We start from the raw sequence: 11,984 nt of genomic DNA on the forward strand, positions 1-11,984 counted from the left end.
ACAAACTTTCAGGTCACGGTAACTCGTACACTAGGGGGCAGTATCACCATTTTCAACCCTAAGCTGACACGAATGACTGCTAACTCTGGAGAAGCTAAATATTGCTTACGCTGATCCCAGCCAACACAGTAGATTTTAGTGTCTGGACCCTGATGCGTCACCTGCTCGACCAATCAGCACTCACTTCACGGAGAGCGCTGATATGTTACTAGTGTGACCATAGCTAAATGCCAAAGTGGAATGCGTGGCCGGATTGCTTCCTAACCTTTAAAACAAACGTGAAGAAAAAGTTTGGACAGTAAGTGGTAAAAGTCTCCTTTATAAAAATACAACACGTGGATCACCTTCGACTAGTGTCAAACAGAAGATACATGGTGGATTGTAATGTACATATGGTAATGAACATTACCATATGTACGTGACCATATGGTAATGTGTATATTGTATTGTTTATATTGTGTTGTACATATGCGAATGAACATTACCATATTGTAATGTACATATGCTAATGTATATATGTTATTGCACATATTGTAATGTGTATATGGTCATGTACATCACCATATGTACATTACCTTATGTACATATGGTAATGTGTATTCGGTCATGTACATAGTGTGATCTAGACGGTCAGTTCCCACAGAGTCAGGGTTCCTCGCCAGCTGCCACAGGTTCTCTTGAGCAACACATCTCTGCTGACCTCAGATGACCAGCAGGCTTTTCCCTGCCCCCAAATCCATGCTCAGCCCCGCCCTCAGAGCCTGTGTGCCGTGCGATTGGCCGGAGAGCCTCTCGGGCCCCTCTCCCCCCAGCATGCATCCTGCTGGAGGCAGTCAGCAGCTGGAGGTCTGAGTGGGCGTTGGCCACCGTGTGGCGCCGCTGACCCCCCACCCTCTCCAGGTAGGCCTCGCCCTCCTGTTCCATCAGGGGGGGCAAGGAGGAGGAGTCGGGCCGGGCGTAGGGTGGCTCCGCCCCCCTGGACCCCGCCCGGGGGGGGCGCTCCCCGCCGCCCTCGTCTGGCCACAGGGGGAAGGACACTTGTCAGAAACAGGAAGTCCATGGGAATAGAACCTTTAACCTTCTTTTAATGGTAACAATAGTAGCCATGGTAACAGTGATATTTATTTAAAGTAATTGGTAGTTATAGTAACAATAGTAGCCATGGTGACTGGTGGTTAAAGTAACAATAGTAGCCATGGTAACAATGGTATTTATTTATAGTAACTGGTAGTTATAGTAACAATAGTACCTATGGTAACTGGTAGTTATAGTAACAGTAGTAGCCATTGTAAGTGGGGTTCTTATACTAACTGGTAGTTATAATAACAATAGTATCTATGTTTACAGTGGTTGTCACGGTAACCGTGGTAGTGATGGTGAGGGTTGTTAGGGTAACGGTATACTGACCTGGCTGCTGCTGGTTGCAATGGCGCAGGACGTTGCCGAGATACGGGGACACAACCATCTCCACCAAACGCTCCAGCTGTAGATACTGCGGACCCGGACCACTGGGATCCTGGACCCCCTGAGGGACAGACAGGCAGACAGGCGCTAGAGACAGGCAGACTGCGCTACAGACAGACAAGCAGACCACGCTAGAGACAGACAGGCAGACCGCGCTACAGACAGACAAGCAGACCACACTAGAGACAGACAGGCAGACCTCGCTACAGACAGACAAGCAGACCACGCTAGAGACAGACAGACAGACTACGCTAGAGACAGACAGACAGACCACGCTAGAGACAGACAGACCACGCTAGAGACAGACAGACCACACTAGAAACAGACAGGCAGACCACACTAGAGAAAGACAGACCACACTAGAGACAGACAGGCAGACCACACTAGAGACAGACAGGCAGACCACACTAGAGACAGACAGACCACACTAAAGACAGAAAGGCAGACCACGCTACAGAGAGACCGACAGACCACGCTACAGACAGACAAACCACACTAGAGACAGACAGACAGACCATGTTACAGACAGGCAGACCACACTAGAGACAGACAGACAGACAGACCACGCTAGATACAGACATTGGCCAGAGTCCTGAGGTGTGGTCCTGGACGGCCCACCAGGTGTGTGTACCTGCAGCACCAGCAGCATCTGTGTGAGGGGCGGGGGGACGCCGGCCGCAGCGGCCAGCGTCTCCTCCAGGGCGAGCTGCAGCAGAACCAGGTCTCTGAACGCCAGCAGACACATCTGTCTGATGGTCAGCTCCTGTCCCTACACACACAAACACACACATACATAGAAGCACACACATACACGCACGCACACACACACAGCCAATTATTTAGTAAAACTCTTCTGCCTTGTAAATAAATGTTATGATATTTGCAGATCCTTTTGGGATAGAGTAGTGTGTAGGGTCAGGGTAGTGTATATCAAGTTCAGGATGTATCAGGGTCGGGTCTATCAGGGTTGTGAGCATCAGGGTCCGGGTATATCAGGGTAGTGTGTATCACGGTCAGGGTATATCAGGGTCAGTGTATAAGGGTCGAGTATAAGGGTCAGGGATAGGGCACTAGGGTAGTAGATCAGGGTTTACCTGGACAGGGTAGAATATAGCCTGTAGGGTCGGCAGCGTCTCCGTAAAGAATCGAACCCATATCTCAGACAGCATCGTCAGCTGGTTGTTGCCTAGTTACCCCAACAGGGCAGATATGTTATGTTATGTGTATGTCAGGATGTCATGCTCGTCTGCGACTGTATGCTAGACTGACGGCTCCATGACACACCTTTCATTTTAAACGTAACATCAGAACATCAGACATCAGAAAAGCTTTGTAAACATCTCACCTTCATAGATCTAAAAATCCTAGAAGTAGTCTCAACATCTAAAGATCTCACCATCATAGAACTGGATCTTCTCCAGGAGGCGCTCGAGACCCTTGGTCAGCAGCTGGTTCTGGGAGTAAAAACGGACACGTTAACGACCTGACCCTGAGTCCTGTAGCTGTTAGTAGGTAATCAGGTATGAGAACCCTGATTACGTGTTTACCTGTAGGTCCTCGTTAGTGTGTTTACCTGTAGGTCCTCATTAGTGTGTTTACCTGTAGGAAGTCTGTGATAAAGGAGCCCAGTTCGGTCTTCAGAAGCCACCTGTTGGAACAGGAAACACTCACGGTCACGTCCTCTTCTCTCTGGGCCCCGCCTGGTGGTCGACCCCCCTGGTTGTGGGGCCACCCCTGGTGGCCGGCCGCTGGCTCAATGTGAGCCGCTGGCTGAAAGGCTTCAGGGCTTCAGGGCTTCAGGGCCCAACGTTCCATTGAGCTGTGAACTCTTCTCTAAAGATGATAATCAGGCGTGCAGTGATAGGGAACTGATGCGTAGGAACGCTCATCAGATACGGCGGCCAGGCCGCTGGACTGCTTTTGGTTCCCATGAGAAATGGAATTGACTCTTGATGTTATCGTATGTGTATGTCAGGATGTTATGCTAGTCTGCGACTGTATGCTGAAGCGACTCTTGAGAGCAACAAGAACTTTCAGAATTGGTTGGGACCCAATTTGTTCCTTCAAGGGCCGTGAACAAAACTCAAAATGGTGTGGTAACGGCAAACATCTAGCCTTCATTTTAACCTCATTTCACACTTCTGAATTACAGATCATTTGAAGAAAGTGGGAGGGGCCAGGAGCTGATAGAGGAGACATCCAGATGGTTCAAATATTAAAACTTGTGCTGCTAGCGATGACCCTGACCTTAACCCAGAGTACACTGTGACCTTCTAGTAGCAAGGCCAGGGAAGACTATGGAATGAATTTAAACCATAATACATAAAATAAAATAGCCAATAAAGGGTATCAATTGAAAATAGAATCAAGTTATGCTAGTCTGTTTATCATGACATGTTATAGTGATATCATCGTCTATGAGGACATCTTATAGTGTTGTTAATCTGTTTATGAGGACATCTTATAGTGATATCATTGTCTGTAAGAACATGGTGTAGTGATGTTAATCTGTTTATGAGGACATGGTGTAGTGCTGTTAATCTGTTTATGAGGACATGGTATAGGAATATCATGGTTTATGAGGACATGCCATAGTGATGCTAGTCTGTTTATGAGGACATGTTATAGGGTTTTCATAGTTTACGAGGACATGGTGTGTACCTGATGCTCTCGTTGAGCGTGTAGAGCTCGTTGGCCTGCAGCCCTCCTCCCTGGAACACCCTCATGACAGCCGTCTGGACACTGAGGGATCGAGGGTCAAAGGTTGAGGGTTGAGAGGTGATACCTTGCAGTAACACAAGGATTTGTTCATATCTTGTTCATATTTCCGCTATAGGTGAATGTGCTCTCTGTTTTATTGGCTATGCTGGCTGTCAATCATGGACTCAGATGCACTCAGGTTAATGATTTGGGTGAATTTGTCGCAGAGGGCAGAGATGTGTTGTGAACCCCTCTCTGGTGCAACACTGGCAAAGGCATCCAAAGTCTTTGGACGGCATCTAGTTAGCCGTGTTGCCTTTTGTTGTGGCAACAATTGCAAGCCAGTCTCGACAAAGTACCTGTTTTTGGTCAACAGCGTCTTTTCTGTCACCAAAATAATTCCAACTGACATTGATGTTCTCTTTGGAGTTTTGGATGTGATCAGTGGTTCGCACAGAGACCGTACACCGACACTTTTCTGTCCATTTGGAAGCTCTCTATGTTATGTGTGTAGGAGCTAATTCCTTTGTTTTCATTTAGTTACCGTTTTCTGTGTGTGTGTGTGTGTGTGTGTGTGTGAGTGATATTAATTGATGACTAATTAATTGATCTCCTACAGGAGGTCCTTCTCCTCAAGAGGAAAGGACCTGTGGCCTTGCCGGGGCTGGCTGGAGAAGGATACTGTTTTAGACCTTGAGTATCTCACATGTCATGTTATGATTTCAACAATAATTTTTACTTTGAATTTGTTTGAATAAGAATTAGAAGTGACTCATGAATAAATAAAGACACTTTATTTTTGAACCAAATCTCGACATTCCTTTTTTGTGCAAGACATCAAGTGTCTATCATATAACCAGTCAGCACCAGAGTCATCTACACCAGGAACAAGGACAGGATATCGTAGTCACTATAATGTGTGTTAGTGTAAGTGCATTATTTGTGTATGTGTGTGTGCACTATGCATTCATGCATGTGTGTGCTTTACGAAGTGAGAGATACCGAGTCATTCAGTATCTCTCGCTCTTCCTGTGCCAATAGTCTCATCCTGCCACTACTTCCTGTGCAGACAGGAAGTAGTAGGTTAAAACTAAACAAGAGGCCTCCTCTCACTCTGCATCTCACGTCCTCATCCTGCCGACACATCTGTCCCCTAACCGCCAAGGCTGTGTTTGTGTGTGTGTGTGTGTGTGTGTGTGTGTGTGTGTGTGTGTGTGTGTGTGTGTGTGTGTGTGTGCATTCTAACTATGGGAGACTCCAGTGGGGAATGGAACCCCCACCCTGGCTGTGTTAGTGCCTTGCTCAAGTTGCACTTAAGTCAAGTCAATTAATACAAATCAATCCAGAGCAGCGATTCTTTACGTTGAAGAGCCGTTCTCAGAGAGTTCAACTCTGCACTCTGGGATCAGGATCTAGCGGCCATTCCTCCGTCTCCTGGGTTACGGTAATCTATGATAATCTACGCTAAACTCAGCTAATCTCAGCCTTGCTCTGCTACACAGCAGAAACCCTGAGGTGAACCCTGCTCTGGCAGAGACGACTCTGTACAGTCTAGGAACACATCTAGTGTTCCTAGACTGTAACACCTCTAGGACTACACTCCTATAACACCTCTAGGACCACGCCCCTCTCTACCAGAGACAGGACCATGCCCCTCTAGGACACGCCCCTCTCTACCAGAGACAGGACCACGCCCCTCTAGGACCACGCCCCTCTCTACCAGAGACAGGACCATGCCCCTCTCTACCAGAGATAGGACCACGCCCCTCTAGGACCACGCCCCTCTCTACCAGAGACAGGACCACGCCCCTCTAGGACCACGCCCCTCTAGGACCACGCCCCTCTCTACCAGAGACAGGACCACGCCCCTCTAGGACCAAGCCCCTCAAAACCAGAGACAGGACCACGCCCCTCTAGGACCAAGCCCATCAAAACCAGATAAAGGACCACGCCCTTCTATACGAGAGACAGGACCATACCCCTCTAGAGGGGGGGAGCTGATGGAGGGGGTGGAGACGGAGGGGGTAGAGGTGGAGCTGATGGAGGGGGTGGAGGTGGAGCTGATGGAGGGGGTGAAGGTGACGGGGGTAGAGGTGGAGCTGATGGAGGGGGTGGAGGTGGAGGGGGTAGAGGTGGAGCTGATGGAGGGGATGGAGGTGGAGGGGGTAGAGGTGGAGCTGATGGAGGGGGTGGAGGTGGAGCTGATGGAGGGGGTGGAGGTGGAGGGGTTGGAGGTGGAGCTGATGGAGGGGGTAGAGGTGGAGCTGATGGAGGGGGTGGAGGTGGAGGGGGTAGAGGTGGAGCTGATGGAGGGGATGGAGGTGGAGGGGGTAGAGGTGGAGCTGATGGAGGGGGTGGAGGTGGAGCTGATGGAGGGGGTGGAGGTGGAGGGGTTGGAGGTGGAGCTGATGGAGGGGGTAGAGGTGGAGCTGATGGAGGGGGTGGAGGTGGAGGGGTAGAGGTGGAGCTGATGGAGGGGGTGGAGGTGGAGGGGGTAGAGGTGGAGCTGATGGAGGGGGTGGAGGTGGAGCTGATGGAGGGGGTGGAGGTGGAGCTGATGGAGGGGGTGGAGGTGGAGGGGGTGGAGGTGGACTCACCTGTTCCACACGCTGGTGTTGGACAGCTGCAGAGCTGAGGATCCGTTCTGGAAGCGGGCCAGGTCCGACAGCACCGGGGAGCTCATGAAGCGAGCCCTGGGCCTCCGCAGAGACCCCATGGTCACCGATCTGCTGTGAGACAGGGCCTTAGAAGACACACCTGAGGACACAGGGCCTTAGAAGACACACCTGAGGACACAGGGCCTTAGATAAACAGCTAAGGACACAGGGCCTTGGATACACACAACTCGCCTCGACTCGCCTTTATTTTGCGTTCCGATCGCCAAAAATAGGTACCTGGTACCTGGTACTTTTTTAGTCTCACCTCCGTCGAGGTGACAAGAGAGCTGATCTGATACTTTTGTGACGTAACCAGGCTGCTGGCCACTGATTGGCCAGAGTGACGCCGCTGGACGAATAATAATGAGCGCGACGTCCTGACACCCGACACCTGCCATCTTTAAATACTAGCATCAGCGTTCAGTCAACAATAGTGATTGATTATTGAACATGGCAGGGTCAGCGAGCAAGAACACGCCGTGGACCGTGACAGAGGGGGAGACGCTCCTGTGCGTAACCCTGTCTGTTTATGTTTCATGTGGTCGCCTATGTGTCACAGTTTTGTGCATGCGTGCCATGACGACCCGCCCACGTTGAAGCGGTACTTTCTAGATGGAAACACGACGTGCCTGGAACTAAACCAAGTCGTGCCGCGCTAAGTCGTGGCCAGTTGAGCTGGTAGCTCAACTGGAGCTTTGTTTTCTTGCAAATTGTGTTGATGATTGAGCAGATGAAGAGAGGTGTGGATGTGTCCCCAGATGATGGTCAGAGAGAGTGACGGTAGAATGAGGCTCAGCACTGAGCACTCACAGGGAGCTCAGCGCGGTGACCTTCACTCAGAAGAAGCTTCCGTTTCAACCCTGGTTTCCTCTCTCTCTCTGACTGTTGGGTTTCCTGTCTCTCTGTCACACACACACACTCTAGTAAACACACACACACACACACACACACACACACACACACACACACACACACTCTAGCATGCATACACACACACTCCGTGCCTGCAACATCCAAAATCCATTCATCCCAACATATTTGTGATGAATGGAATTTGCCCTGACTGTTCAACCCACCAGGCCAGTACGGCGGCCGGTGAGGACCAAACCACAGGCTGAGGACTGGTGGTGGTCCTCAGAGGAGGTCTGGTCCTCAGAGGAGGCCTCAGAGGAGGTCTGGTGGTCCTGAGTGGAGGAGGTCTGGTGGTCCTCAGAGGAGGTCTAGTCCTCAGAGGAGGCCTCGGAGGAGGTCTGGAGGTCCTCAGAGGAGGTCTGGTCCTAAGAGGAGGTCTGGTGGTCCTGAGTGGAGGAGGTCTGGAGGTACTCAGAGGAGGTCTGGTCCTAAGAGGAGGTCTGGTGGTCCTGAGTGGAGGAGGTCTGGAGGTACTCAGAGGAGGTCTGGTCCTAAGAGGAGGTCTGGTGGTCCTGAGTGGAGGAGGTCTGGAGGACCTCAGAGGAGGTCTGGTCCTAAGAGGAGTTCTGGTGGACCTCAGAGGAGGTCTGAGGAGGTCTGGAGGTCTGGAGGTCCTGAGTAGAGGTGGACTGGTGGGTTTCTTGGTCAGCATTCGGCGGTTCGCTCCGGTTGGTTTAAATGATTTCAGGGCGTATAGTTTGAACGTGTATTCCTCTTGGTTTACTGAGTTGTTTACTCAGGTATGATGTATATTCTGATGCCTGATATATATAAAGTAACAGTAACAGTAGTTAAGTTGTGAAGGCCCATGCAAGTGAACGGAACGTTCCACAGCATTGAGAAGAGCCGTGTAATAGAAAAAACATATAACTTATGTATATATATATATATGTGTGCGTGTGTGTGTGTGTGTGTGTGTGTGTGTGTGTGTGTGTGTGTGTGTGTGTCATCTGAATGAAGCTTGGCTCAGGGCTGGTTCCTTCATCCGGTTTATTACTTCATTCGTTACTTTGTGTTGTGAGGTTCTGCGTGCTCACGTGCAGCGACTCAACCCCTTAATACACTACCTTGTGTGTGTGCGCGCGCGTGCGTGCAGTAGGTTGCGCGTGAGATGAAGACTGACTTCATGTGATTTTTGGTTATCGCGTTTAATCAGAAACATGTTCAGCAGATGATCTGTCGGAACCTCTCTGTGGATCAAAGTGGACTTTTAACGGATAAAGCTCCGTGAAGCGAGCGGTCCACTCACCTCCGCGACGTCTTCACCTCAACGTCCTCCCAGACCGGCCGTGAAGAAGGAGGTCCGTTTATTATCCAGCACATTGGTCTCTGAAGCCATGTCCTCTGGCACCGCTTCAAATATGTTTATTACTAAGTAACTCTGTTTCAAACTACAGCCTCACTAACTTCAGCTCTTGAGATGACCTGAGAGTCAGCGGAGCTCCTCCGAACAGATCATCTTCAGGAGCAACAGGCTGCCTGTCATCTGCAGGCCCCGCCCCCTTCTGCTGTGACAGGCAGCCTGTCAACTACTGCAGGCCCCGCCCCCTCCCTCTGTGACAGGCTGCCTGTCATCTGTAGGCCCCGCCCCTCCCGCTGGGACAGGCCCCGCCTCCTCCCGCTGTGACACGCAACATTGGTTGATCTTGTTATTTGAACGTTCAACTCTATTTGCCGTATAATAATAATAAATAATAATTGGCCATGTCCGGATTCAAAAGATGAACTGACAATACAAACGTTCGATAAAGTGATTAAAGATCAACAATTAGTTAACGAGGAATATAATTGATTCAATTCACTATTCACATATATTATTACTATATTATTATCAATGTGTTATTTAAAAACTGCGATCTGCTGTCACGTGCGATCTGCTGTCACGTGACCGTAATCTGCCTCACGTGACCCGTCCTCGTGACGTCACGTGGCAATATGGCGGCTCCCTTCGATGAGCAGTTTTTTGTTTCTCTGGAACTTCTCCTAAAGGTTTATTGTTATATTATATTATACCAGTAGTCGTGATGCTCTGTGTTCATGCCTCTTTTTCACTAACACTCTTTATATCATATATAATAGGATGCTTGAAGCTTCCTCAGGAGACGTCAGTTGTCCTGACAGGTTGACATCACATACAAGGAAAATGTATTTTGTATTAAATGTGTCTTAATGTTAATCGGTTATTAATAATGTGATTATGTATCCGCATGTAATTCGTGTCTATTTTCAAGCCATCTGATCCTAGATGAGGATCATGTCCTAAAGGCTTTCTTGTATTGAACCAAAAGAGACTGGAGCTCATTGTATTTCTACGGTTAATCTATCAACATGTTAATCTACCAACATGTTATTCTATCAACATGTTAATCTATCAACATGTGTGTTTAGTCGCCCTCGAAGGATGCGCTGCGGGAGCTGTTCTCCCAGAGCTACCAGCAGGTGGCGCCAGAGGGCGGCCGGCTGGCCCAGCGCACCGCGAAGGACCTCGACATCCCTTTCGCGCAGGCGCAGCAGGTAAGATTTCACCTCCATAGGATTCGGTTATTATTCCTTTTGTTACATTTTTAAGGCGCTTTGGTAAAGTTCATGTTCTCTCACTCTCCTAGCTGCTGCAGTGTCTGCACTCTCTCGCCCACCATGTGGTGTTCCGCGGTCTGACCCGACCGCAGCAGATCCAGGATCTGTTCCCCGCCTCCTTCCATGCCAGCCTCAAGAACCTGATCACGAAGATCCTCCTGGAGCTCAGGTCAGCTGGGGGCCGTAGCGTGAGGCCGGGGGCCTTAGTGTGGGGCTGGGGCCCCTGGGGAGTGAGTGTGAGGCTGGGGCCCCTGGGGGCCGTAGCGTGAGGCCTGTGATGACATCATCTTATAACCCCATTAATGATCTGTAATCTACTCTGATGTGATAATGTTTTTTTGACCTCCTCTCAGCCCCACTTGGCGCTCAGAGGCCGTCCAGACACACAGTGAGTAGGACTCATTAACATATAGTCAAATTACATCAGGGGCGGGGGACGAGCGCAATATTTGGACACATTGTGGGTGTGTGTGTTTGTAGTCTCTCTCCCACAGTTGAAAGCGTTTGATTGGAGGGTGGACATGGTGACGTCATCAGACTCAGTCAGTCGCATGGCCGTACCAAGCTGTCTGCTGAGCCTGCAGGTTGGTGAGCTGGTCAGCCAGTTAGAGCTATCCTTCCCCACAACGCAAGCAAACACCTCTTTAAAGGCTTCAACGTGTGTGTGTGTGTGTGTGTGTGTGTGTGTGTGTGTGTAGCTGGGGGAGGACCAGCTGGTGGTGGAGTCGAGCCGTGAGACTCTGGACACAATGCTGGACGGACTGGGACGCCTGAGGCAGCAGCTGGCCCTGGTGGCCGGGAAATAACGCAACTCTGGTGTCAACACGACATGTAACACAACTCTGGTGTCAACACAACTCTGGTGTTAACACAACTCTGGTGGAGCACAACTCTGGTGTCAACACAACATGTACCACAACTCTGGTGTTAACAGAACTCTGGTGTCACCACAACAAGTAACAACTCTGGTGTCAACCCAACTCTGGTGGAACACAACTCTGGTGTCAACACAACATGTACCACAACAGTTAACGGTTGTATATTATATATCTATATCTGCTCTACATTAGATATACCTATGTCTGTAACTGTTCTATAATATCTATCTCTATATCTTTGTTAGAATTTCCATAGTAACGAGATATTTGTGGAGCTGTTTTTTGTTCATTGTCACATTTCTAATAAAGCGTAACTTTACATTTTGTTTTTGTAAATCTTTCCGAATTAAAGCGTGAATAAAGTGTAAAAATATGAAGTATTAAATATGAACAGTTCTCCCGTTCCTCTGGGTAGTGACATCACGTGTTCACTGGTGATGACTTCACTGTTTACTTGTGATGACGTTGCGGCACTGTTGCAGCATTCAAAACGGTCAGTTTCCGGGAGGTTACGTTTAGCTCGGAGGAAAGTGCTTTGAACACTCTGTTGGGTCGGAGTTTTCGCTGTGCGAAATTAAAGCTACCGGAGTCCTTCGATATCACGTCACAACAATGGCTGCCCATTTTATTGATAGACTAAAATGAACTTGCAGCAAGCACTAAGAGGCAAACTTAACACCCATTCCAACATTTGCATTACGATAAATTATAGCTTACAATTATTAACATCACCTGATAAATTCTTGCTCATGTTCAGCAATCACAAGCAGTTCTAATAACTGAATCATCAGAATCA

At 49.2% G+C, this 11,984-nt stretch overlaps 2 protein-coding genes across 4 annotated transcripts; one reads left to right on the forward strand and one right to left on the reverse strand.

The window, feature by feature from the left end:
* Positions 1-299: 299 nt before the first annotated feature.
* Positions 300-9,195, reverse strand: prr5l (proline rich 5 like). Of its 3 annotated transcripts, none has more exons than XM_079743084.1 (9): positions 8,983-9,195; positions 6,762-6,890; positions 4,126-4,206; positions 3,064-3,112; positions 2,861-2,918; positions 2,559-2,650; positions 2,096-2,233; positions 1,408-1,525; positions 300-1,016 (listed from the first exon to the last, which is right to left on the reverse strand). In XM_079743084.1, exons 1-9 carry the CDS (start codon positions 9,054-9,056, stop codon positions 646-648), a joined length of 1,110 nt encoding a protein of 369 aa, XP_079599210.1. In that variant the 5' UTR covers positions 9,057-9,195; the 3' UTR covers positions 300-645. The 3 variants fall into 3 exon arrangements, with proteins under 3 accessions (XP_079599210.1, XP_079599209.1, XP_079599211.1); XM_079743083.1 differs by having other exon boundaries at positions 6,762-6,893; XM_079743085.1 differs by having other exon boundaries at positions 6,762-6,921; positions 8,983-9,129.
* A 458-nt stretch (positions 9,196-9,653) lies between these two features.
* commd9 (COMM domain containing 9) lies at positions 9,654-11,502 on the forward strand. The gene is made up of 6 exons (XM_079742980.1): positions 9,654-9,722; positions 10,122-10,247; positions 10,340-10,479; positions 10,664-10,698; positions 10,791-10,894; positions 11,009-11,502. Exons 1-6 carry the CDS (start codon positions 9,669-9,671, stop codon positions 11,114-11,116), a joined length of 567 nt encoding a protein of 188 aa, XP_079599106.1. The 5' UTR covers positions 9,654-9,668; the 3' UTR covers positions 11,117-11,502.
* The last annotated feature ends 482 nt before the right edge of the window (positions 11,503-11,984 follow it).

Source organism: Pollachius pollachius (genome assembly GCF_949987615.1).
Source record: "Pollachius pollachius genome assembly, chromosome: 9".
Classification (NCBI taxonomy): domain Eukaryota; kingdom Metazoa; phylum Chordata; class Actinopteri; order Gadiformes; family Gadidae; genus Pollachius; species Pollachius pollachius.